General features: G+C 44.7%; 1 protein-coding gene across 1 annotated transcript; it reads right to left on the reverse strand.

Annotated features, from left to right (window-relative positions):
* Positions 1 to 887: 887 nt before the first annotated feature.
* CD96 (CD96 molecule) lies at positions 888 to 27247 on the reverse strand. Its single transcript, XM_054389791.1, has 13 exons — positions 27190 to 27247; positions 25914 to 26339; positions 23162 to 23271; positions 21285 to 21507; positions 18153 to 18208; positions 12026 to 12116; positions 11042 to 11206; positions 9848 to 9901; positions 8789 to 8863; positions 5748 to 5825; positions 3276 to 3365; positions 2041 to 2161; positions 888 to 996 (listed from the first exon to the last, which is right to left on the reverse strand). Exons 1-13 carry the CDS (start codon positions 27245 to 27247, stop codon positions 888 to 890), a joined length of 1656 nt encoding a protein of 551 aa, XP_054245766.1.
* Between the last annotated feature and the right edge of the window lie 249 nt (positions 27248 to 27496).

The following is a 27496-nucleotide window of genomic DNA, read 5'->3' on the forward strand; positions in this document are numbered from 1 at the left end:
GGTCTCTACAGTCAAGGCTGCCTTTAAGTTTCACATCACTCTCCAGTCCCTCCTTGTTGGTGAGGACCAGATCCGGCATAACCCCTTTTCTTGTGCATTCCTTTACCACCTGGAGGAGGAAATTGTCATCTGTGCATTCCAGAAACTTCTTAGATTGCTGGTACCCGTCTGTGTTGTCCTTTCCATTATCTTCAGTCTCTGTCCCACAAAGCTCATGAGGCCAGAGCTAACTATTTCTTAGGACTTCACCAATGGCAACTGAGTCTTCTTCACAAGCATTTCCCTCAGGCCTATGCTGTGCCATTTCATCTCACCCACCTCTCCTCACTACCCTGTGCTGAACCCTGTAATGACAGATGCAGATCATTTTCTTTCCATGAGAGGTGCTGAATGCTTTTTGTTTGGTTTCACAGTGACAGGAAATTATATATCGGGTCATAACAGTCCGTATTTTTATAGTAAAAAAATAAAAATTGTAAGAATGTCTCATGTAGGTATCAAAAAGCTTGTGCTAAGCCAATGTTTCCTGTGTAATGGCAGTGTCCATGTGGCAGAGCTGTCATCTCTAAGCACTCAGTAAAACAAAAAGCTTTGGCACTCCTCAGGCAGACTGGCAGAGTGATGTGTTAATTTGCTCCCATTTTACAAGAAGGCAAATTCCCAGCTGATCACCAATTCAAACTGAGCACTTGTAATCTCAAGATGACACAGAAATGGTGGGATGAGGCCAGTGTCCTCAGGAGTGCTCAATTTCCTACATTAATGTCATTTAGGTGCTCTGAATTTTAGTGTAGGTCATTAACACTAAGCTCCTGTACTCACTGTTTTAAAGACAGAGCCTTTTCACTATCAGTCGGCTACTTTACTCGACAAAGGGTGCAGGCATGTCACAGGTTCTCCAGTTCATGGCAGGATGGGGCAGTCCCATCAGACTCCACCATGGAGGCATACTTCATCGGTGGTGGTGGTGGCTTGAAAGATGGAGGTCTGCTCATACTGAAATAGAAGAGAAAAAAAGTGGTATAACAGAAAAACGTATAAAAGGCTGCTGTGAAACGTTTGCAGGAAGAGGCACATGGACTCTGAGCCGTGGTAAGAGCACCTGATGTTTGCTTTTACACACTGCAATGTCCCTGGTTCTGTTCAACAGCCCCAGAGCACCTTCTGGTGTTCATTTGGCTTTCTCAGCTCCCACCTCAGTTTTGTTTTATTCATGCTATAGAAGAACAGATCATGGTCCCAGTGAACCATTCAGCACCCTTGCAGAGATCTGTTGCTCACATTGCTCTCGTGACTTTTTTTTTTTTTTTTTGGTCAATTTATAGGCTAAGGTAGAGAAAAGTCCTGTCCCAATCAGTGAAACAAATCAATCCCGTTTTTACCTTTGATGTACAAGATTTGTAGTCATGTCTCCAAAGGGTTTTCTAGAACCACAAAAGATTCATTATCATCATGAATTTTCAAGTATTTTAGTAATGTTAGTAAAAGTAAAAATAATTGGCTCTTAGCCACTGCCTTCATCACTAGATCTCCAAGTGCTTTAGTGGGGAATTAAACTTTGGTAATAATTACAAACTCAGTGCTTCTCTGGCTGGGGTTAAGTTCACAGGTAGCCTACTTTTACATATATTATTCACAACTCAAATAGAGTTTCCCTAGAAGTACAATTTCATTAAAACCTGTCCTCAAGTAACCATGCAAAATGAGAGAGCAAAAGCAGGGAGGCTGATAGAAGTGGTGGTGGTGGCCTGTGGGGAATAAAACTGACTTGTATTCTTCCATCCCACCTTGAAGCTGCACCACAGCTCTTTTGTTAGTTTATTTTAGAGATCAACCACAGAACAGATGAAAGGACTGAGAACATCCCACATGTCATACTGCTGTATGAAGAAAACTGACATCAGCAATCCATTCACTTAAAGGCCTTGTGCACCATGGGTTGTCACAGCTGAAAATGCAAAAATCCAGATAGCTGGGTTGAAATTTGTAGTGTCCTCTGTGCTACCTTTCCACCCCTTTCATTCCCCTCCCTATACTTACATCTCTTTCTGGTATTGACACCATTTCCTGATGCCTAGAACTATTAGAAAGCTGCAGAAGAGGAGCAGGATGGCTACCACAGTTGGCCAGGGGAAGTGACTGCCTTTCATGTTCAAGTCACCTGGAAGGGACACAGGAGACAACTCAGTAAAGGTGCTCAGAGAGGAAGGAAGCCTGGGCTTGCTGCTTTTGGAGCTCTGCTCCCTCCCAGCACAGTGCTGGTGAAAAACAAGCCCCAGACCAGCACTGGACTGCCAGATGTCCAAGCTGAGGACCCCAAGCTCTGAGCACTGCAGCCCTAAGTTACAGACTTAACCCACTTTGTCTCTGACTGGGTTTGTGGCATGATTTCAGCTGCCCATCAGTTCATGACAAGACTATTCAGGCACAGCACAGCAAGCATTTGACCCAAAGCCTGTTGGTGTGCTCTGGTCCCTGTGAGTTTCTCTGATAAAAGGGAGCATGTCATGGTGCACATGGGGACAGCTACCCTCCCCAGCCCTCCTTCCCGCTTATTTTTCATGCTGCTGACACCGAACCCTGCTGAAACATCTAGCTAAGGGTGCAGCTGCCTTTTGGGGTGGGCTCTTTTTGGCAGGACAGCACCCCCACCTCAGACCGCCTGCCCTTCCCCACGCCCCCTGCTGCAGAGCCACCCTTGGGGGTGCTGGTGGCTGAAAGAGGTGCCCTTGAGGTGTTGACTACAAGGAGGAAGGAGAGTAGAAGCATGTTCCTACTACATGCTGTGTAGAGGGTACAGGAGTGGGTTGGGTGCCAGAGAGGGCTGGAGCATGAGTCATTGAGTGGCACCTCTTCAGTGGCACCTCTTCAGTGTCACCTCCTGCTGTGCTGGCATCTCAACCCTTTCAAGGTTAGTGGTACTGGTATGTCATCCAGCCTGGGTCTTAGACCTGCAGGCACCACTGTGGCCAGTTACTAAGCCCACCATGGTGCATGAGCCATGTGTGGCCCCTGAAGCACAGAAGCTATAACCAGCCAAACTTCATTGCTGGAGGAAAACATGCACCAGGGCACTGCTTGCAGATGGCAGCAATGCTGAAAGCTTGTGACAACCTGTGGTGGAGGGACAGGGAAGCCAGGACTCCTCCTTTCACCCGTTTTTCCCTTTTTTGAGCTCCTCTGGTCAAATGCACACAATGCTCCAAATTTCATTCTCAGTGTTCCTTGCTGACTGCAATGGCTGAAAGAAGAGGGTTTGTAGGGTAATGCCTTACCAGTGCTATTGAGCAGCTTGCTTGTGGTAAAGAAATCTTTCCCTCTGGTAACTGAAACTGGCTGCTCTGTGATGCTGAAGGACAAGTCACCTAGAAAGACATGGGCACAAAACATTTTCAGTGGCTTATTTTTTTACTAAGTTTTGAGGCTGCTCTTCTTCACCCTGGTGGAAAGCAAATTCCAGAATCATGGTATCAAAATTCACTTGGCAAGATATCTCCATTTTTTAACTATAGTGCTAAATATGTATGAAATTAAAGAATATTAGAGGAAAGAAAGACGAACTATTAGCAAACACCTGTTAGGATGTTCCAGCAAGCCAGCAGTATGCTGCACAGTAATCTGGGAGAAGGTTAAGCTTTTTACCTCTTTGATAGTAATGAAAAAGCTAAAGATATTAAGTGGCTTAGTAGCAACACAGAGTCTGACTTTGCCATGACTGAGTGAAACCTGTCTTCTCTCTCAAGTGCTGTGTCTGACCCACAAATACCATGTCATCCGTCTGTAGACAGATTCTCTGCCTTTCCTAATACAGCTAAGCTACCTATGTTTAAGATCAGTGCTGCCTAAGGATATAATGCTGTTTTTTTTTCTACCCATCTCCACGTTCACATCTTCTGAAATAACAGCTAAAATATGTGACTAGACCATGGGCACAGCATTTCCAGAGCTGCCATAGCACTCACGAGGCAGCAGAATTGTGTTCTCAGAGGAGTGTGTGGCATTCTTGAGGCTTTGCAAGGATTCAGTGCTGGAACTGTTCAAATCTGTACAAAAAGAAATAATATCCTTCAGTAATCTTACAAGCCTGTACCTGACTGCTTTATCTAGCTCAGCTGTGGCTATTTTACACCCTTTACTTTTCTCTGATGACAACAGAGATAGCTGTAAGTGTCCAGTGTAATTGCTGATCTGGAAGTCCAAGAAAAAAAATCCACTGTTAAAATGATGAAAATGAGTAGGCAGAGAGAGACAGTCAAATACCTTTCTTATGAGATGCTGATTCTGACAGAAGTTGAGCACTCAAGTTCTCTCTCTCTCTCTCTCTATATATATATGTTAGAAAGCTCTACCAACTTTAGGGCACTCTAAAAATTCATAGTTTTGGGCATGGTCAGTTCTTTTTTTCTCCTTGTTTATAAAGTATTCAGTTTTATGGGAAGACACAGAGTAGATCTGGCATGTAAAAATTTACACAGAAAAAGGAGGACATACACTTAGCACTGTGCTCTCTGTGGCATGCTGATGAGCACTAATTATTATTATTTACATAATGGCTTCTGTTAAGAGCCTCTGAAGATTGTTGCAGAAGCTCAGTGGCCCTGGGAGGCTACAAGGACACTCTTTGGTATGCATCAGTGGGCACACCAGTGCCCATGTGCCCTGAAATGGCCCTCAGCTACAGCTGATGGACTGAGGACCTCTCAAGGCCATACCTCAGCTGGTGGTCAGGCAGACACAGCTGTAGGGAAGTACCTTCTGGCTTTCTGCTGCTGAGTAGAGATTTTCTAAAGGGAAAGATGTGTGAAAAAAATATCCACCCCTATGGGTATTTTAATTGACTTATTGATCTTTAATGAGCTTGCCTTTCAGTGTCCTATTAGCCAGCCTTTATTGCCCCACATTATCTCAGTTTCATTGCTGCTCCGTGATTTTATTTAGCTTCTTCAGTAATTTATTTCATCTATAAACTACCCTGATTAGTCACTACATTTGCCTAGCAACTCTTTCAATTTTAATATTATGAAATTAAATATGTCTAATAAAACCAGGATACTCTAAGTGGTTTTGTCCCTCTTCTGCTGGTGCAAATCCTTGATGACTTAGAAGGCTCAAGCCTTTGTCTTGTACCTTCTATGAAGTATTGAGAAGCTGATACAGATTACACTACCCAACTTTGGCCTCTGCTTGGCCATGGCTTTTTTGTGGTTAGTAACCACAGAACCATTTTTGCATGGCAATGTGATGACTCTCAACTAGCAGCTGACAATAAGCAGCACTACAGAGCTGATGCTCTTGGCAAAGGCATCACAAACTGAGGACCGTGCAGAGTTGAGTACCTGCTGCTGTACAGTATCACAGAATGGTAAGGGCTGGAAAGTGACCTCTGAAGATCATCTCGTCCAACCCTCCTGCAGGAGCAGGATCACCCAGAGTAAGTTACAGAGGAACGTATCCAGGTGAGTTTTGAATACCTTCAGTGATGGAGATTCCACTACCAATCCAGGCAGCTTGCTCCAGTGCTCTGCCACCCTCAAAGTGAAGAATTCTTTCCTTCTGTTGACATGGAACCTCCTGTGTTCCACTTTTTGTGTATTGCCCCTTGTTCTGTCACTTCTTGAATGATACTGCAGGTCACTGTAGATTTGTAACTCAACACTCACTAAGTTAGTGCCACGTTTTCTCTTTGCAGTACCCATTGTTCCCTTATTACAGCTCCATGAAGCAAAAGAGGTACACCATGTACTCACCTGCTGTTGTCAGACTCTCCCTAAATGCTGTGGGGCTGATGCCTCTTTTTGTCTCTGGAGCAGAAGTCAGCACTCTTGCTGAAAAACACACAGCCTTGTATAAATGGCTATAGAAGACCATATAATTTGTTTTTCATCTTCCCCTTTTTCTTCTCCATTTCCTGACTAATGAGGTCAAACACTTGTAACCAATTGTGGTACTGTGTTCCCTCAGACAAGAGCTGCACAACCTCTCTGTCTGGCTTGAAAGTATGTCACAAGCTAGAAACCCAAGAGGAGTTTGGTAAGATGGATGAATAGAATTTCAGATTACATGTCAGGCATTTAAGCATGCATTTTTGGGTTTCAGCTGAAACTCAGTAGTTTCAAGTGCCCCAGCTTCTTTTGACCTGAAGGTGATAGAGCGATAAAGAAACACAGAAAAATCAGAATTTAGACATGACTTCACCAGCTCCAATGAGACAAAACTGTTTCTCAGCTAGCAAGAGAAGCTTTGAGGAAGTTAGTGTACAGGAGTCACACCCGTGATGACTTTCTGCCAGATGTCAGCTTCCTCAATCTTCTTTTAATGTACAAAGTATTCTAGAGCTCAGCTGGCTATTTGATATTCAGATATGGATAGATGGTGATTAGAAAGTCCTCTTCTGTTTTCCCAAGATGACTGTTTCATATTTACTAGAAAGAGTCCACCTTTCCTACCCTCTGTCTCATTTTTGGAAAAGCATCATTAAGGCCTCAGAACAAAACTGAGAAAGTGGAATGCAGCTGTAGGCCAGCACTCAAAGCCTGAACACCTATAGACTGAGAGATGGAGCTAGGGTGGAAGGTACACAAAGACCAGGCTGCAGTTTTAACAAGCTTGGGTTTCTCTCCCCTCCTCATCTCCTGTCTCTGTCTGTGCACTCTTCCCTTGTATCAACTGCCAGCTGTGTCTTGGATTTTCATTAAAAATTTCCCAAATGACATGAACCGAACCAATCCCCTTTTTACAGTGGCAGACTGATGGAGGCAGGAGCGTGGGAACCAGCAGTGATCCGGAAAGGCACACCATGTCTGCCACATGTCAGGGGTGTTGTTAAAAGGCACGTGTTTCCTGTTTATAGAGAGAAAATGTCTCAGCTCTGGCTTACACTGTAGCTTTGACCTCATACCTCCTCAGCCAGTGGAAAGGTACAATCCAGCAAGGAGCATCCTGTCTGCTCACATTGCCTTTGTTGTGAAATTGTTGAGATAGAATGGCTTTCAGTCCACCTGGCCAAGCACCTTGCTGTCCTGCTGTCAGCCAAGCTGAGCACATCTCTCTTTGGTGATGGGGAAGGCATCATGAGAAGCAGCAAACTGTAATTTCAGTGCCACTGCAATCTATGTTCCTGTCCTGGCATATCTCTGTCTAATCTCTTCATGTATCAGGGATTTACACCAAGTGGTCCATCTTTGAAGCAGCACTGTGATGGGGAAGGATGAAGCCTTCAGCATCTTTCCTGAGTTACTCCACACATTGCCCTTCACATTGCTCATGCATCTCTGGGTAAATGCTGCTATAGGGTAATGTAGGCTACTTTAAATGAAGATTGCAGGATTCAATTACAGTTTGATTACATTAAGGAGGATGTTCAATGCCCCACAGGCTCATGAAAGTCAGCCTGCTGCAATCAATTTATTTGTTTGGGAGAATAAGGCTGCCACAAATTCACAGATTCATAGAATGGGTTGGGTTGGAAGGGACTTTAAAGATCGTCTAATTCCACGCACCCTGCCATGGGCAGGGATATCTTTCACTAGACCTGGCCTTGAACACCTCAAGGGAGAAGGCATCGAGGATATCCCTGTGCAATGTGTTCCAGTGTCTCACCACCCTCAATGGAAAGAATTTCTTCCTAATACCCACCCTAAATTTCCCTTCTTCCAGCTCAAAGCCATTGCCCTCATCCCATCACTACAGGCCCTTGTAAAAAGCCCTTCCCCAGCTTTCCTGTAGCCCCCTTCAGATACTGGAAGTCTGCTTTAAGATCTCCCTGGAGCATTCTTTGCTCCAGGCTGAACAGCCCCAACTCTCTCAGCCTGTCCCCATAGGGGAGGTTCTCCAGCTCTCTGATCATCTTTGTGGCTCTCCTCTGGCTGGCTGCTGCCTCAGTCATGGATTATTTCTGAGCCAAAGCTTTGGTGCTGCTTGGAGGGGAAGAAGGTGTTTGACAATGACTTGCCACATTGCCCCTTCTTCGTACTGCCTGCATGCGCTACTTTGTCCCTGAAAGGGGAGTGTGGGACATATTTGCTCATGCCACATGACAGCAAGAATGAGGACAGCCCCAACTCCCTTCTAACTATTACTTAAAACCAACCAACCCTTGAGGGGTCAACAATTGGGCTCCAAATGAAAAGAAACTTTTAAAAAAGTATATGCAGACAGGCTGTGCTGCAGGAAAACACACTTGGCTGAGACTGGGGGCCAGCAACCCTCTGTCTTGGGATCAGGAGGTTCACAGCTTCACCTGCTCTCAGTTGCTGCCACACTATTGAGGGTCTGCCAGCCTCTGCTGCCTGTGCTTCTCCCAGGGCACTACTAAGTGAGGTGCCCTGCACTCCACTGTCCCCAGTGGCATGAGCCTGGAGAAGAAATCATCAAGATGAGTCATCTGCTGTAAATATTTTGTTTATCAGTGCTTTTGTATTTGTACTCCTATGCTCCAGTGTCTGGGTCACACTTTTTTAGCTCTAATGCTGTTCTATTTTTGTATAATATTTAATTTAAAACATACAAACAATAAGCACTGCAAAAATATATACTCAGTGTCTGCTCACATGCTGAAATTAGTGCATATATGATGAATGGAGCACTAAGAGAGACAAAAATCAAGACAGACTTTCCTCACATACTTATTTTCGAAGGGTGGACTTCCTAGTGTATAATGCACTAGGAAAAGGGATTCAGTGGAAATTAAGTTGTTTGCTACAAAAAATACAAGATGGTTATTGTGTTTAGCTCGCTCTCTCCTGCATTCTTGAAGGAATAGAGAAAACATTTTGTCAGAGTTGATTACCTTGTGCCGTGGAAGCAGGAGCCAAAGTTACTTGACTTGTGAAACCCAGAGAGACCAAAGATGTGGGTTGGTGCTCTAAAGACAAACAGATGCCATAGCATCACATTTAGTCAATAGGATATTTGACCATGAACTAGGCATGAGAGGAAAGAACCCTCCAGCCTTCTCTGAGCCAAGAGCTGCTGGAATTACAGTCACAGCATCTGGGAAGATACCAGACAGCAGAACAAGCTGTGAGTCCCCAGCTAATCTGCCATGGAATCCATTTGTGGTAAACTGCAGATTGGAGCACCACCTTTATTTCCAATCTGAATCGCTGCATTGGGAATTCTTAGATCTGTGCTTGAATCATTTAACTGTCTTCATATGTGAAATGTATCACTCACAACCGAATAACAGAACCTGTGATTATACTTTGTAAATAAGTTACAGTGGTGTTTGAAGACACCACCACCAGGAAATATTAAATATAAAATGTATAAAATATACGTTTTATTACACACACTCCTATTACCCACCAATGAAATGCAGCTGTCTCCCATGTGGAGCAGAGCAAGCTGCTCCAGGAGAGACGTGGCCAAAGAGATTCAGCTGAGATGTGGAGGGAACAATTTCTCTGTCTACAAAAATGGTCATAAGACAAACTTGGGGGACTGAGCATGGATTTACCAAATTTACACAAACTAAGAAACTTCCCATCAGTTCTTTAATGAGGCAAAAGTGTTGAGGATGGTGTCTGTGCACTTAAGCAGAAGGTAGAGCCATTACTAGGGCTGTTATTTTTAATTATCAGTTCAGTACTGAAAGAGCTATGTTCAAATGCCAGCTAAAGCATCAGAAATAACATTAACTGCCTCTCAAGGCTGGAGTTTAATTATGCTTTGGCCTAATTGTGAGAGATTACATCACCAAAATATCTGTTTGTTGTGTTTTCTCTGAAGTGGTATCTTACTACTCATACAGAAACAAGCTTGCAAAGCCTTTTCCCCATCACCTTTATGAATTTATAGATGCACCTCTAACAAAACCCAAGTTGTTTAGCTCTCTAATTTAACCTACCTTCTGAAGCCATGGTTGTAAAAGCTTCAGATGAAGCTTCATTAGACTTATTGTCTGTGAAGATAAAAAAAAAAAAAAAAGAAAAGAAAGAAAAGATGAAAGCAGTTCTTAAAAGTGGTTAGGCTTTTGTTAAGCTCAAAATTTAGTTTGGGGTTTGTGTCATACTGTGCATCAGTGTGGCACCTTCTCAGAACATAGCTGAGGATTAATGCAATTTTTTCCTTTTTGTCACTTCTAAATACACTAACATTTTTGTACAGAGTGGAACTAAGTGTTGCTTTAGCCTGCAGGCAAGGATGCAGACTGCTTTAATTGGTGGCTCTCTCATTTCAGTATAGTTCTACAAACCTGCAAATTGGGTGAAATGAGTAATTTTTGGGAAAAAAAAAAGATAATTTATTGACCTTTCCTCCAGAGCTCTATTTCCAGAGAAGTAAGCTGTGGCTTTTGAGGCAGTATTTCTTCGAGGAAAAGCATACCAACAAGCACAGCCACAAGTGAAGACAGCTGAGCTGACAGTAGTCACCATGGTTTGACCTATGGGGAATGCCAAGGAGCCAGCAATTCAGCTGTTTTCTGTACAGCAAGGCCATACACGGTAAAAATAAAATAAAAAAAGTATAATTATACATTTGCACCAGAAAAGGAGGCATGCACAAGAGGACACCCTCAGGAAGTCTGACCTTCCTACCAACCACTGTATTCAGGCAGCACAGGCTATAGTGGGGTTTCTTTTCTGTTCAAAGTGGTTCAGCTGTTCTAGAGGCCTTCTGTAGGTTTTGCTGAAGATGTATGATGCTGCCCTGACTCTGAGAGTCTGGTTTTCCAGAAAGCTGCATTGCACACATGCAAACCTTCTGCCAGGAGTGCTCGGTGGCAAACACATGGTTATAACAGCTCAACGGTGCCATGGGGCTGAGCTGGTGTATTTTTGTCTATAAGGAGTGCAACAAGATGCTGCCTAAACAAACAGCAAGCACCTTGTGCTTGTGCAGGAGTTTCTTAGCTCATTTAGAGCTTGAGCAAAAACTTGAGCTAAAAAACTTCTCAGAAAGTTCAAGCTGTGTGATTAACCTGTATAATAAAGCTTCCATACACTTGGCATTTCTTCAGTATTTTCCATAACAGAGGATGCACACATTTGGTAGTTGATACATTTTGTGTTTCAGCAAGCCATAGCTGTGAAAAACCTACCGAAGGAAACAAGAATTTTTTCTGATGAAATGTTCCGTGTTTCACTCCCAAGAAAGGGAATCAGACATGCACACAAGAATGTCCTATGTGTCTCGTAGGTTTCCGGCAACATCAGCGTTGATCTCAGCTGATAGAAACCTTCACTGTCTTGTTCAACAGAGATTTCTTGGGGAAAGAAGAAAAAAACAAAAGAAAAGCTGCAAGACCCTCTCATTACAGTCCAAATTCACCGCTGGTAAGAGCCCAGTGACTCTATTGTCTCAAAACAATGTGTGATGCACCTGGTCTGAATAGAGACAACAATGGCTTTGGTGGCCCTTAACAGCTCTAGAGGAGAGCTGCTGGCCTGGCAGAATGGCTCAATAATGAAAAAAGATAATTTCTGCAGAGGTGGGAATTCACTCTTTCCTTATTTTAAAACCACTCCAATAACTGCACACCTCTCTTTGGGATTTGGAGAAACCACCCTTCCACCCCCCAACAAAAGGGTATAAAAGGACCCCAGCTTCTGGAGTCCATGTGTTGCATCTAACCACAGAAGACTCTGTTGAGATGTACACCTGTCACTGAAGGACTTGGACTATGCCTGTGAAAATATCACTGAATCCAAGGAGTGATATCTTTCTTTTTTTACCTTACTTCTTACTTCTGTCTTTCTCTTTTCCTCTCCTTTTTCTTCCCATTTTCCCTCAGCTTCAGTCCAACCAAGTGTCCTTAAGTTGCAAGTGACTGAGAATTTTCATTGTGTCTAATAAATCTAACTCCACAACTATCTGGTGGTGTTTTTTCAGTCCAAGGGATATTTTTGAATCTTATCATGACCTCTCCTGCTGCCTGGGTTGGCTTAGGATACTGGGTTGTGATACTCCTGCACCCAGATGGACACCTACAGGCTCCCCATGGCACAGGTGGATGAGCAGCCATCACTTTTTTGGGGAACTACTTGTAAAGCTGTGACACTCTCCCACTGAGAGGATGCATTACCTCCAGGCTGCTCTGTCAGGCTCACTCCGTCCATGTACCACAGGAGGCTTGGCTTGGGGAATGCGTTCCTCACCACGCAGCTGATGTTGGTCTGTGGGATAGCCAAAGCTAGGCATTAGCCTCTGTCACTTCTCCCCTGGCTACCAGCTTCCAACATCCCCTAGGGACAGAGCTTGTTTACTCACCACTGCACTCCAGAAGGAAGCATTTCCATCCCCTTCATTGTATTTCTCCCCCTGGCTTTTTCTGGGTGCAGACTCCAAAGAATGAGAGTCCCAGGATGCCCCCATTACCCTGGGCTAATGACAGGGCTCCAACGCCCTTCAGTCCTGTGCTGGAGAGAGGTAGGATGACCCCCAACCTTCCTGCCCCCAGCCCATGCCTCGGTGACAAACACCCACATGGAGAAACACTGGAGCCAGTAACCGGCATGGTTTGTGGGGAGAGAATGAGATATCTTAGGCCAACAGAAAAATCCCATGGAAAGACTTCCTAACACAATGGTATTTTGAATCTAGAAAATCAGACACTTCTGTAGAGGGTACAATCATAGAATCACAGAATGGTAAGGGTTGGAAGGAACCTGTGAAGATTGAGTCCAATGCCCCTGCCAAAGCAGGATCGTCTAGGCTAGGCCACATGGGAATACATCCAGATGGGCCTTGAATATCTGCAGAGAAGGAGACCCCACAATATCTCGGGGCAGCCTGTTCCAGGGCTCCAGAATCCTCATAGCAAGAAGTTTTTCCTCATGCTGAGGTGGAATTTCCTGTGTGTTTGTATCCATTGTCTCTTGTTGTATCACAGGACATCACTGAAAAGAGACTGGCCCCTTCTTCTTGACACCCACCCTTCAGATATGTATAAGAGGTTTCCAGAAGACACAAGAAATTGCATGCTTTAAATGCAGTAGTCCTAGCTGTAAGGCAATTACTCAAAAAAAAAAAAAAAAGGAAAAATAAATAAAAAAAAAAATCTGTGTTCACATACAATTCACTTTCTCATCAAGCACCACTGGATAGAGGGTCAGTATGGGAGGTCTCATCATCATGCTGCCTGGGTATTGCCAATTACATTTGCTGACCAGTTTATGGCACTAAGAGAAATTGTCTTGTCCATTTAAACAAAGAAAAAAAAGAAAAGAGCAGGCACTACTTGTGCAGCAGCAAGCTCTCTTGCTCCCACTTTGCAAGTTTGATGCACTGCAGACAGCAGAAGTCAATCATTGAGTATAAAGACTGAAACTACCCAGCTGAAGCTCTTTCCTTGCCATGGCAAATAACCTCTGAACTCATTGTGTATTGCTTTCCTCTCTTCTCATTATTCCCATAATTTCAAGCACTTTTACAGAATCACAGAATCAGAGAAACATTCAGGTTGGAAAAAACCCTCAGGATAACCAAGTCCAACTGTTAACCCTACTCTAACAAGGTTCACCCCTAAACCATATCCCCAAGCACCGCATCCAAATGACCTTTAAGCACATACAGGGCTGGTGACTCAACCACCTGCCTGAGCAGCACATTCCAATGCCTGGCCACTCTTTCCATGAAAAAAATTCTTCTTAATGTCCAGTCTAAACCTACCCAGTCACAGCTTGAGGCCATTCCCTCTTGTTCTATCACTTATTACCTGTGAGAAGAGATCAGCACCAGCCTCTCTACAACATCCTTTCAAGTAGCTGTAGACAGCAATGAGGTCTCCCCTGAGCCTCCTTTTTTCTAGACTAAACAGCCTCAGCTCCTTCAGTCACTCTTCATAAGATTTATTCTCCAGGCCCTTCCCCAGCTTTGTTGCCATCCTCTACGTTGGCTCCAGCACCTCCACATCTCTCTTATACTGAGGTGCCCAAAACGGAACAATACTCAAGGTGTGGCCTCACCAGAGCTGAGTACAAGGGGACAATCACCTCCCCACTCCTGCTGGACACAGCATTTCTGGTACAAACCAGGCTTGTCAATTAGAGCTCTCAGGTCCCTTTCTGCCAGACAGCTTTCCAGCCACACTTTCCCAAGCCTGTAGCATTGCTTGTTGTTGTTGTGTTGTTGTGACCCAAGTGCAGGACCTGGCATTCAGCCTTGTTGAAGCTCATTAATGTTGGCCCATCGATCTATTCAAGTCCCTCTGCAGAGCCTCCCTACCCTCATGTGGCAGTTTTAGGCTGATGCCTAAGAAATTTTCCACAGATCTTGAGTAGAAAGTGGTAGAATGTAAATAAATTACCATTGGATGTAAAGGGAAAATAATGATAAGGCCTAAATAATCCTATCTGTTGGATAACTAACATAAAGTTAGTTCTATAAGCTAACTTTCTTTCTTGGCTCTTTGCTCTAGCTGGTACTAGCTGGTAGCTTTTGCTTGGCTGTTGCTGACCTTGGCTGCGTTCCTGTTGTGGCTAAGTACTAACAAGCTACTCTCTGCTTTTCTCTTTTCCCTTGTACAGGGGGGAAGCTATTGGTAGCCCCCCTGGTTTTGTCCAGAAGGGTTCTTGTATTGTTTACAAGTCGTAAATGTATGTAAATATTGTATATTTTGTGCATATTAATTGCATTTCATATTTCTAGATTTTAGTTTGCTTGTAAATATAGCTTCATTTGCTTCCAATTGAGCTGGTCTGGCAATTTTTGTTTTTGGGGGTAATTCTCCAATAATTGATGGGTAATTTCAACCCACCACACCTCATGCAGATCAACACTCCCACCTAACCTGGTGTCATCTGTGAACTTACTGATGACACACTCTGTCTTCATCAAGGTCATACATAAAGTTGTTAAAAAGAAGTGGTCCCAACACTGAGCCCTGAGGAGCACCACTTGTGACTAGCTGCCAGCTGGATTTAACTCCACGGACCACCACTTTTTGGGCTGTTCACCCAGTCAGTGCTTTATCCAGCAGAGCCTGTGCTCATCCAAGCCATGAGCAGCCACTTTGTCCATGAGAATTCTGTGGGAAACAGTGTCAAAGGCTTTTCAAAAGTCTAGGTAGAAATATCCACAGCCTTTCCCTCATCTGTCATTGTGTCATAGAAGGAGATCAGGAGATCAGCAGGACCTGCCCTTCATAAACCCATGCTGACGGGGCCTGGTCCCCTGGTTGTTCTCTGTATGCTGTGTAATGGTGCTTGAGATGCCCTGCTCCATGACCTTCCCTGGTACCGAGGACAGGCTGACTAATCTACAGTTTCCCGGATCCTCCCTTCTGCCTTTCTTGTAGATGGGTGTTACATTTGCTACCCTCCAGTCCATTGGGACCTCCCCAGTTAGCCAGGACTTCAGGTGAATAATGGAAAGCGGCTTGGTGAGCACATCTGCCAACTCCCTCAGCACCCTTGGGTGGAGCCCATCCGGCCCCATAGACTTGCATGCACCAAAGAGGTGTAGCAGATCACTGACCACTTTCTCATTTATTATAATGACCTCATTCTGATTCCACTCCCTGACTCCTAGTTCATGAGGCTGGGTGTCCAGGGAACTGCTGGTTCCAGTGCTAAAGACCGAGGCAAAGTAGACATTGAGTGTCTCAGCCTTCTCCTCGTCCTTAGTCACTCTGTTTCCCTCTGCATCCAACAAAGGATGGAGATTGTCCCTAGTCCTCCTTTTCTTGTTAACGCATTTATAGAAACATTATTTATTATTCTTAATGGCTGTAGCTAGGTTGAGCTTTAGCGGTGCTTTGGCTCTCCTAATTTTCTCCCTGCATAGCTTCACTACATCTTTAGAGTCCTCAAGAGAGACCTGTCCCCTCTTCCAGAGGCCATAGACTCTCCTTTTGTTCCTGAGGTCCAGCCAAAGGTCCCTATTCATCCAGGCCAGACTCCTTCCCCGCTGACTTGTTTTTTGGCACAGAGGGACAGCCTGCTCCTGAGCCTTTAAGGCTTCCCTCTTGAAGTATGTCCAGCCTTCCTGGACTCCTATATCCTTCAGGGTGGCCTCCCAAGAGACTTTGTCAATCAGTCTCCTGAACAGGCCAAAGTTTGCCCTCTGGAAGTTCAAGTTGGCAGTTTTACTAGCCCCTCTCCTTTTTTCCCCAAGAATAGAGAACTCAATCATCATGAGCCCTAGACACTCTCCAACCTTTACTTCCCCCACAAGTTCTTCCCTCTTCGCAAGAAGCAGGTCCAGGAGGGCACTTTCCCTGGTTGGTTCCCTCACCACTTGTGTCAAGAAATTATCCTCCATGCACTCCATGAATCTCCAAGACTGTTCTATCCCTGCTCTATTGTATTCCAAGCAGACGTCTGGGAAGTTGAAGTCTCCCATGAGCACAAGGGAGAGCAATTGTGAAACCTCTCTCAACTGCTTATAAAAAATTAATCTGCCTCTTCATCCTGGTTGGGTGGTCCATAACAGGTTCCCACCACAATATCACTCTTGCTGGCCTTACTCCTGATTCTTACCCATAAGGACTCAACCCTATCATCACCTTCATTAGTTTGCATGGTTAGTTCAAAATATTTTTATAAATGCTTTCTATGAAGAAATAGAAATCTGACAAAAGCCCTGGAAGAAAGGGAGGAAAAGAGAAAGAAAGGAGGTTTCATAGAATCATAGAATCAACCAGGTTGAAGAGACCTCCAAGATCATCCAGTCCAACCAATCACCCAGCCCTATCCAATCAACTAGACCATGGCACTAAGTGCCTCATCCAGTCTCCTCTTGAACGTCTCCAGCGGTGGTGACTCCACCACCTCCCTGGGCAGCACATTCCAATGGGCATTCACCCCCTCTGTGAAGAACTTCCTCCTAACATCCAGCCTATACCTCCCCTGGCACAACATGAGACTGTGTCCTCTTGTTCTGCTGCTGGTTGCCTGGGAGATGAGACCAACCCCCCCCTGGCTACAACCTCCCCTCAGGTAGTTGTAGACACCAATAAGGTCTCCCCTGAGCCTCCTCTTCTCCAGGCTAAACACCCCCAGCTTCCTCAGCCTCTCCTCATAGGGTTTGTGTTCCAGGCCCCTCACCAGCTTCATTGCCCTTCTCTGGACACGTTCCAGTACCTCAACATCTCTCTTGAATTGAGGAGCCCAGAACTGGACACAGTACTCAAGGTGTGGTTTGGAAGTGAAGAATGGACAGAGGGTCCTGGAATAGTTTCTACTGGGAATAGAAAATCCATGATAGCAGCTCAAGAAGACAAAAAACTACAGTATCCATCATCACACCTGTAAATAGGTCACCAGGAAAATTATACCAGTTTTGCAGAACCAGCTGACTCATGGCTTGTCTGAAACAGGACATGGGTAATACAGGGTTCTGCCTGTCTACAGGTGCAGTTTCCAGTGAAAACTTTCTTAATTTAGGATGCTCACAGATCAAAAGCTTCAACCTGGGTGATCGAACAGGAAGCAAAGCAGCACAGCTAGTAGCCAGAGTGGCTTGCTGGTCACTCACATAGGCCATAAGTACATTTTATGCTAAGCATGGCCCGTGTGATACAGCAGACCTTGAGGCTTTGCTATTGACCAAGTAAGAGGTAAAAGAGACTCCAAAACACACCTGTAACTGCCCAGCTCTAGGAAGGGGCCCTCAGGCTTAGACCCAGTTGCTTCATCAGTATCTGACTGCTCCAGCTTCAGCATGGCACATTATACCTGGTAGGACCATCGCCTCTTCATTGACACACCAGGCCACACTGGTGCTCCCAGAACATGCTCCATGCTATCCCCAGAGGCTGTGTAGCAGGCATGGGGGTGCCTGGCCCCCAGAACAGCATCCTGGGCAGTGGGTGAGAGGGTTTTTTTTTAAGCGGTGGAAAGGGTACCCTGAGGCTGCCAGGTGGCAGATGGGAAGGGAAAGGGAGGATTGAAATCCCTTCCAACATCAGCAGCTTCTCACAGTCTCTGAATCCTGTCCTGGAGCCTGAGGTTTAACACAAAACTGGATTTTGGTCATACCATGGAGAAGCCCTTGGCTAGCTCCATTTTGGGGCTCCCTGGGGCAGCTGACTGCTGCAGGGGTGGGATTTGCTCAGGAGAAAGGGCATGAACTCACTGATTTGCACATCTCCCCATAAGCCACATCAGTCTGCAGGTCCTGCCTATGTCTAACTCAGCTTAGCTTGCCTGATCCTGCTGAGATGGCACAGCAGTGACACAGTCATTAATATTTGGTCCAAAATTTCTTACCTTTTGCAAGGTGTCAGGTGAGCCCTCCTGCAGGCTAACAGAGATCTCGGGGTGGGCTGGAAAGTAAACAGAAAAGTGTTAAGTGAAGTGGATAACAGCAGCTTCTAATAAGACTGACCAGCCTTGGTGAGTAAAAAGAATGGGAATGAAACCCTACATCCACCAGTGACAGTGTGCTTCCTCCTCTCCCTGCAACCTGACCTTTACTGCCAAATAACCACCAGTACTGGTTGTACTGGGTGAATCTGGCTCAAAGGGGCTTAGGGGGAGACGGCTAACAACACAGCAGCCAAAGGATACTCTGAGCAATGTGCCCACTTAACTGCAGCGCTGGTCAATGTCTCAAGCCCAATCTGAAAGAAACTAACATCTGTAGTTACATGGAAATGCCTTATTCTATCATGGGCATCCAAGGGCCTACTGAGCAATCTTGCACAGCAGCAGGCTGCATGCTAGGATCTCCCTTTGATTAAGTAAGCATCTCAAGGTTCCTCTTTGAGGCCGAGAGAATACTTATCATGTCAGATACTTGGCAAATGAATTGAGAAGTGTGAAACTCTGAAATCTTAGCTAAGTGACATAAAGGATTGATTGCACAGATATAATCTATTAGACATAAACCATTGACCAAGTCTGTAACTAAGGCTAACACACCTAAACTAGCCTCTGAGAAATTTTAAGCAGAAGGGGGTCCTTTCTGAACCTCATGATTAAGTGGGAAGGTCTCCTTGACAGTTTTGTTTTATCTTGTGCTCTCTGCAGCAAATAGTCAAGTGTACCTTGCCACTGAACATTGTGAAACCATTGTCACACGCCCCTGAACTTAACTCACTGTCTTATGTCACTAAAATATACAGTGGTTTCTTTCTTGTGAGTGAAGTCTGTGGCTCCATCTGTGACACTACCCACACACCTAGCAAGATGAAAGCTTGCACACTTCAGTTTGAGGTCAAGGAAGTGGTTTACAAGCATATATCAGCAGCTACTACCACAAGATCCATGGTGTATTTCACTGCCTATTGAAAATACTCTTGGGTGGCTTTGATGGAGAAATGAGCTGAAGTCATCCTGCAGTCACAGCTCTGGCAGCAGAGCCACCCTTTCTGAGCCTGCTGAAATAAAACATGCCCCAGTTGTTGGTTCCTGTGGGTGTTTGCCAGTCAAATCATCTGCCAAAGCTTTAACCATCACCAAAAACGCTGACTGATTTCAGGTACCAGCTATCCACATGCTGTCATCTGGGCAGATCTGTGAGTGTTGCACCACAGACACTTCTTGCCTTGCTAGGAAGCTCAGAGCCCACTGTCACATCAGAGCAGTGAGTCTCTGGTGACCACATCCACCAGAAATGGAAAAAGCATTTTGGTTCTAGATATAGCTGGCTGTAGATAAAAGCCTTTCCAGATCTGCATGAGCCACTGGGTTCACTGGTTTGCAGGAGTATCAACCGACTTGTTAAAACTATGCTAACATAGAACAAATCTTAGCAGCCTTGCATCAGTTGGGCTTTTGGTCTTTTCTGAGCATTAAAACACAACTGGAAAGAAGAGCGTCCCCTGGATTATTAGATCTATAATTCTTTCTCTTTCCAATATAAACCTCTACCATCTCCAATCTAAATCTCTACCATTAAGATTTTTTTTCCCCTAACCCTGCTAATTTATATAGGGTCACCTCAGTGCATTGCATTCTCCTCTGAGGTGAACAGCTGAAGTTTTCCTGCTGTTCCATGTCTCAAACCCACCAGGGACTCTTCCACCTTGTTTTTTAGTGTCCATTTTTCTGCCCAGTGTTATTGATGTGTTGTACCTGGGAGTGACCTATATTTAGTTATCATGGCCTTATGGTTTTCTGGACTTAGAGTGCTTTTTTGAGTAGAATTTAATTGTTTGGGATTATTTGTGTGTGTGTGTGTTCTTCCTGTACAAAAGTCTTAACATTTCATCCTTGTTTCTGCCTTGCCAAAACTGTGCAGATAGTAGTGGGGCTGGCAGAAGGCAATCATACTTCTTCAGATGTAAGAAAAAGTCTAACAAACTAGATCTTCTAATCTCATCTAAAAGCTGTCTAGGAGACTAAAGAACATCTCATCTAGTGCCTGTTTTGTTTTGTGCTGAGGATGGGTATGTTTCCCCACATCTGTACTGGCCCCACATCTGTACTGGCCCCACATCTGTACTGGACACTGTCCTCCCTTTCTCAGAAGACATGTTTGCTGGCAGGCAGCTCTCAAGCATATCTCTGAGTGACCGAATAAATCTTTTCCAGTTAATACCTCTTACTAGTTAATTCCCTGTTAACAGTTTGACTTTCATTTGTCTTGCTAGGATATTTACCAATGTTTTGGGTCTAGCAGAAATTCAGTATTTAGTATAGTAGTTTCTGCTGTGGAGCTTTTATTCTTACAAAAATGAGAAATCAATATTTGGCAAAGTCAGACCTGAGAAGCCCATACATTTTCTCAGAAACTATCTAAAAGGACCCTGTTCTTAAAAAAAGAAATACTTCAAACCATTTCAGTCCAAAAGTGCCCTCTTCAAACAGCTCTCTCAATTTAATGTCTGTTTTTACTCAGCCTATCAAGACTCTCAACTTCATTGACTTGTTCACGCTTTCTCCATCTTCTCCTGCCCAGCTCTCAGACATACTCAGGTTAACTCAACGCATCTGTGGGGAAGCACCATTGTTGCTCCTCAGACTTGGGCTATCTCTATTGTGTTCAGGTCTGATGCACTGCCAGATGGATGCCACACAAGGAGCTTTCCTCAGGCCACAACACCTTCCTTCTCCTCCTGCCCATGGGTTCAGCTGCAAGAGTGCCTGGGTGGCAGCAGGGATACCTGTAACCCACAAAGTGCCAACATAACCTCACACATCGAGATGAGATAGTGACAATGTGTGTGCTGGTGGGGATCTTGGATCTACTATTTTTGATGCCAGAAATTGAAAGAATGGCTTCAAGGTCATCCCAAGGACCTCAGGGTTAATTTCTGTAATTTTAACTCATTGCAGCTGAAAAAAAAAAAGCATCTATAAACCCCCAGTGAACGCCACAATCAATTGCCTTCAGAAGCAGACAGCAGCATTGCCTTGCTGAGTACAAGCCAGAGGGCCATGGCATGAGCCCCTTACCGAACACTCTCACGGTGGTGCTGCTCCTCTGGACTCTCTCTGGATGGTGCATCACATGGCAGGAGAACACCCTGCCATCATCCATGATTTTGGTAGGGAAAATCTTGAGAGCATTATCCGAAGCCAAGCGGAGTCTCTGCCCATACCGCGCATTGCCGTTCCTGTACACCGCAGGATGGAAGGGCTCCTTGCTCACAAGTTCCTCTTTCCTGCCATTTTCCTCCTGTGGAAGGAGCAACCCATATCATGTGTGAAGTCTAGACACTTCTCCCAAATATTTTTGTAGACCAGCTCTGTTCCAACTGTGAAAATCTTCCCTTGCACCCGTACCATGGCGTAGTAGTGAGTGGACATTTGCAACATCGACTTCTTTTCCAAACTCCTCCTCTCCAAGAGAGACCAATAGAGGTCATCACCTTACCAATGAATTAAGGAGCAAACAGCTGTCTTGTGAGTCCTGATCTCTGAGGCCTGTAGAGAGGGCAACAGAGCTTCTTTCTCACTTTAAGTTATGCTGAGCATCCAATAAATAGTAAATATGTCTGAAATTGCAAGAAAATCCTTTCTCTTTTAGATTGTAAATAGAGAGAACTTGAAAATAACAGCTAAAAGCTATCTCCTCTTCATGCTAGTGAACCAGGCAGCCTTAGATATGGGTGCAGCTGGCACATCTTGGGCATCTGTGCCTTGGTGCCTATTTGCAAGTGATACCCTGAATGACACATGGTGACCCACACATATCATTGTGATGACCTCTGTGGGGTTTTTCCCTTTCCTCTGATACTCTATAGAGTGAACTAGCAACACTAAAAAGTTAAGGACAAGGACGTTCCCTACAAAAATGTTAAGAATTTCAAGATTCAGAATGCACTGCAAAGGGGAGAGCTAAATAGATAAGCTGAGAAAAAAAGATTAAAAAGATCTAGAATATTTGAAAGTCGTCCTTAAGAAAACCTCCAGCAATTGCAGCTCCTCATTGACAACAGATGGGAATTAACAGGAAAAGCTCAAGGATGCTGCTGGCTGATATTTGTCTCTGCAAGCTGAAATGAATGCTAAGAGGTTACATTAAAACATGCATACATGTGTTTATCCAGAAAGTGAGATGCAGTACAAACATTCAATCAGCTTTATGTCTCACAGCAAACTGCTTATGTGGTTAGGTGGATAACTGAGTGTGCACATCTGCCTGTCTTTGATATGCATCGGTGACAGAGGTTAACAACACCCAAAAATATTAGAGTCAGCCCCCTGGTTATGTTTCTTTTTTTTTTCTTGTTTCAATGCAGTCTGATACACCACTCCTCTATGCTGCAACCATATATTTGTCAGAGATGCTAAAGCTCCACTACAAAAAAAAAAAAAAAAAAATTCCTGAGAAATCCAATGCAAGGAATATTTTAGTTCTGTTTGCCAAGTTCTTTGCCTCTTTTCATGGACCTGCTCCACATGTACTCCTGAAGAATTCAAAACAGTTAAGACAGAATTAATTTTCTTTTCTTTCTCTCTTTCTTTTTTCCTTTTCTTTCTTTCTTTTTTCCTTTTCTTTCTTTCTTTTTTCCTTTTCTTTCTTTCTTTTTTCCTTTTCTTTCTTTCTTTTTTCCTTTTCTTTCTTTCTTTTTCCCTTTTCTTTCTTTCTTTTTTCCTTTTCTTTCTTTCTTTTTCCCTTTTCTTTCTTTCTTTCTCTCTTTCTTTCACAGATATTGTTTGTGCTGTCTGTGTTGCAAAATCGTGTTTATACTTTTTCTTTTCATTATCACAGTCCAACACAATCAATACCTTTTGTTAGCAGATTCTACAGGACAGAGTAAAGTCTAACATTTCTATTTCAATTCTATTTCCTTCTGAAATTTATACCTGAGATAAAAAATACTTACCACTAGCCACTTCAAAGGATAATGGGACAAATGTTCTGAGGTGGTGTTCTCAAGGCATGGAATTTCTAAAGCCTGGTTTAACTGCACTTCCTTCATGTAGTGCTGCTCCTCTTTTGTCATTGCGACAACAAAAAAAACAAGAAAGAAAATCAGAAACATGATGTTCGTTGTGCTTTAAAAGTTGATGCTGACTAGTCTCCTGTTCAAGAAACAGGTACTTTTTTGATTAGAAGGGAACTGTATTTTTCAACCATTACCCATAGGCGTTTAAGTGAAAGCGCTGCATTTGATTTTACACACAGTGTCATGATGCTGATTCACAGCTTTTTGAGCAGTTCATGAAAACCTTTGCTTGAGTGGGATCAAGATGTCTTCTTTTGGAGCTGAGAATAATCTGAAGCTTCAATTTTTCTCCTTTTTTTTTTTTTTTTTTCCTCTGCAGTAATAAGCCATCAAATTTGTGCACCTGTATTTCCTTTTCTCTGAAAACTTCCAAAGGCTTCCACAGACCTTTTTTTCCCCCAGCATGTCAGACAGGTTAAGATTAACCCTGTTTTCCAGGGCAAGCGCTCCTTTTGTAATTCTCCAACCTGCCTGCTACCAGAAGCAGAGCCTGTCACTCCCACTTTGTCATCGATTTCAAAAAACATTTAAGGAGCTCTTGTCCTGCCCATTCCCAGCCCAGGCCTCCAGGCCACCTGCAGAAGAACAGAGTGATGCACTGAGAAGAACACAGCAGCGGTGCAGACACGTGTGCAGTGGTGAAGGCCAGGAGATGCTATGAGTGCCTTGGTGGGCACTGATCTCATTGACCCTGAACCCAGGTGGTATCCCTACACAGCCTGCCTGCCATGGCCTTGCCTCCCTCCTCCCTTTGGGCAGGCATCACACACTGCAGGGGAGCCTGCAAACTTTGCTGCCCTCATAACTGTGGCTTGCATGTTGAGATGCTCATTTATCGTTTATCTTGAGTGCAGGGAGAATGTCTGGCAGTTGGGCTGTGACGTTACTAGGCAGCGGGGGTGGTCTGGTGACTGTGACTTCCTCTATGTCATGAGGTGACAGCACACAGCCTTTGATACCAGGATGCAAAGAAAAGCCCAGAGTGGTTCCCAGTGGCAGAAGCAGCTTGTCTTCAGCTCTCCTTCAGAGTGAAGCAGCTGAAGAACCAGCTATCATGATGGAGACACAGAGTGCACAAGGTCTGAGGGGACTGGATGGTGCAGAAAGGGAAGAGAAGGGGCAAAGGAAGCAAATCTATAGCATTCCCAGGAAGAAAGCTGCACAGGAGATGTTGCTGGTGCAAGCTGCCATGCCAGGGTGCTGTCACACAAGAGATACAAAGATGAGTAGCTGCCCCAGCAGCTCAGTCTGCAAAAAGCTGCTGTCTGTCCTCACAGTCAAATGTCCCAGCTGCTTATTTCCCCCATCTTTGATTCCCATCTGTGGCAGTTTAGGCTGGGTGCCTCCTGTTACTGCCACATAAGCTATACCTCTGGTCTCCTGAGTGTCCAACCCAGTCAGGTGGACACAGGGAAGAGCATATTTCTGCCCATAAATCCTGTGCCCTATAAATCCATCTGTAAAGTCATTCTCTTCCTCTTTCTTCCTTCTCTGCTCCCGTGGGAGATGCTTCCCTATCGGGCAAATGTGGGGAAGTATCTCAAGGCCTCTTATGCCTGTCTAGGCCTAATGCCAGGAGGAGAAGGGGGGGTGGGGGGAGGGGCAGTCTCAGACCTGGCTAGCCTGAGACCAGCCTAGCAGGGGGAGGGGGAAGAAAGAGCCCTGGGGATTTTAGGTATACCCTCAGAAGGGGGAGAAGGGAAATGTTGGGGGGCCTTTGGGTGTTGTAGAAGGGACTCTATGCTTTGGGATATCTTTGCCGCTGTGCTATGTAGTTTTCTGTAAAACACCAATTGCTTTTCCATTTAAACTTTCCATCACTCTGCAATCCACGTGTGTGAGTGTCATTCTTTTGTCCCTCTTGGGGCAACAGAGGATCTGTCCGGCTCTAAACCAGGACACTATCTCTGTTAGTGGCCTGCTGGCTGAGGTTCTCAGTCTTTGTCAGTCCTACATAGGCCTGCTACTCTATGGGCTTTTTGCAGCATCTACAAGTTGACTCCATCTGGAATCACTTCACTTTGATGTAGTTGGGAGCTGTACTTCACTGATGACTAGCGTTTTTCTCCATCCCAGATGCCAGCCCTCAGCCTCAACTGGACAATGGTTTTTCTCTTTCTGGTGCCTTGTGCTGCACACCAATAGTAGCACATAACATGCTTTGGAGATCCATCATCTTCAGCTCCACCATAGCCTGAGCTGCTCGTCTAGTCTTCATGGAAATCATAGAATGTTTTGGGTTAGAAGGGACCTGAAAGATCATCTGCTTCCAACTCCCCTGCCGTAGGCACCTTCCACTAGACCAGGTTGCTCCAGGCCTCTTCTCTGTAGCATGTTTCTCCAAAACAAAAACGTGGAAACTACTCATCTCACAACTTTTCCCCCCCCCTTCCTATCTAACTTCATGCTCCTCCAAACAAATTAAGTTTCCTAATTATGAGCTGGATAACAATAACCAAAGAGTGCCTGGTAAATAGGAAATTCTGTAGAGAGTGGCATTCAGTAGCACCATTGCAAACCCCAAACAAGTCACCATCACTAACTGAGAAATGTCCATTTATCCCAATAATCCCACTGCCCCCCCAATGCCACCATCACAAACTCCAACAGCTCATTCATAACCACTTACCTTCTGCCTTGACAATGAGTTGAATTCCTGCAGCTTTGTTCCCATGGGGGTAGGTAGAAAAGCTGCACTCATAGTAGCCACTGAGGGAGGTGGTAATGTTTGTCAGATGTAGAGCCCACTGGTTGCACTCAACTGTGGTGTTTGTATCAGGGGGACACAAAGCTTCTGCATCACCCTGGTCACAGCACTTCCTCACGCTGAAGGACACTGAAAAGTTGTAGGAAGCCTCAGGAAACGTGAAGTAGTGGGTGCCATAAATGGGGTGATAAACAGCTATTCTGGTAAGCTGGGTGCCATCAGTCTTGGACCACTGTGTTTGGATTATGTAGGTGTTGTGTGGTTTTAGGAAGCTGCATGCCAGGGTCACATCAGTGCCTGGCAAAGCATGGACCACTTCTGTTTTTGTGATGACATCTTCAGGATGGCCTTAAAAACAAATAGGACCACGTTAAGTAAAAGAACATTTGAACAAAGGTTTTTCCTAAGCCATCTTTGACATGGTTTGGTGCCTTAGCCACAAACAGTTATGAATACCCTAAAACTGTCAGCAGGCCTTCCAGTGAGCAGACCAGTACAGACTGCAGAGAGAACTGGGAGAGTAAAGGCACACTTGTTTGGAAGAAGGCCAGGAGCTCCCGTTATTCTTGTGGGAGAGAAATGGGAGCTCTGAGAGCCTCTGTGAAAATGGCCATCTTTCAAGTGATATAAATAAACCAGAATCTGGGCCCAGTGATTCTCCAGCTCTTTTTGCAACACACAGTTATCCCTGCTGGCTAATTCTGCCCTGCACCATTCTCATTGCCCTTACTGAGCTGACAGAGAAAACTCTTCTTTTACTGTCATGTTATGAAACTGCTCCCACTTGGCCTAACAAGTGTCTGTTTCAGTGTCAGCAGTGTCAGAGCAAGTCGTCCCCATGTGCATGGTTTCAACTCTTTCTCTCTCTGCATGCACAGATACTTGTGTGTGTGAGTGAGATATTTTTTACTTGATTTTGAAAGCAGTTTTCCTTTTTGCCCACTGGAGATAAGCACATGCTGCCCTAAACGCAAGGGAGCTCATCGCAATGATTATTCTGGTGAAAATAGGTTGAGCATTTTAAATAAACTAAACTGCAGGTCAGCACAAGCCATTTCTTCCTTACTAGCTGCAGACTATAACTAGGATTATTAGAAAGTCATCAGGAAACAGAAGGTTCTTACATCTTGCCCTTGCACATGCCACTCTGCCCCTCACCACCCTCTGTCATAAGCTGAGCTGAGGCTGACACACTTACCTGCAGTGCTGTGCAACAACAGCAAACAGAGGAAGGAGAAGAGCCACCTTTTCTCCATCTTCACTGGCTGAAGTTTTGGTAAAGGCTCAGCTCTCTTGGCCTTCTCCCCAGCAGTGTCTCAGAAAAGGAAGTAAAAATTACGTGCCCTGTGCAAATATGCAGGTGTGCAACACTGTCAGGCTCATCATTTTAGCGTGACTTCAGAAAGAAGCTTCATTAAATGTGAAAGCCTCAGCTTCCTGCCAGGGCGATAATACCAGTGCATCTTGTGAAACCTCTGTACTGAAAGCACCACCTACGCTAAGCC

Source organism: Indicator indicator, chromosome 1 (assembly GCF_027791375.1).
Source record: "Indicator indicator isolate 239-I01 chromosome 1, UM_Iind_1.1, whole genome shotgun sequence".
In the NCBI taxonomy this organism is placed as follows: domain Eukaryota; kingdom Metazoa; phylum Chordata; class Aves; order Piciformes; family Indicatoridae; genus Indicator; species Indicator indicator.

Bases quoted from the DNA above. Each gene is read 5' to 3' on its own strand.
- CD96 (XM_054389791.1), bottom strand. From the start codon at position 27,247: ATGGAGAAAAGGTGGCTCTTCTCCTTCCTCTGTTTGCTGTTGTTGCAC. The intron at 23,272-25,913 runs GTAAGTGGTTAT...CAATGACAAAAG, and splicing joins ACTCATTGTCAAGGCAGAAG to AGGAGCAGCACTACATGAAG. The intron at 12,117-18,152 runs GTAAGAAATTTT...GCTATCCCACAG, and splicing joins CACCTGACACCTTGCAAAAG to ACCAACATCAGCTGCGTGGT.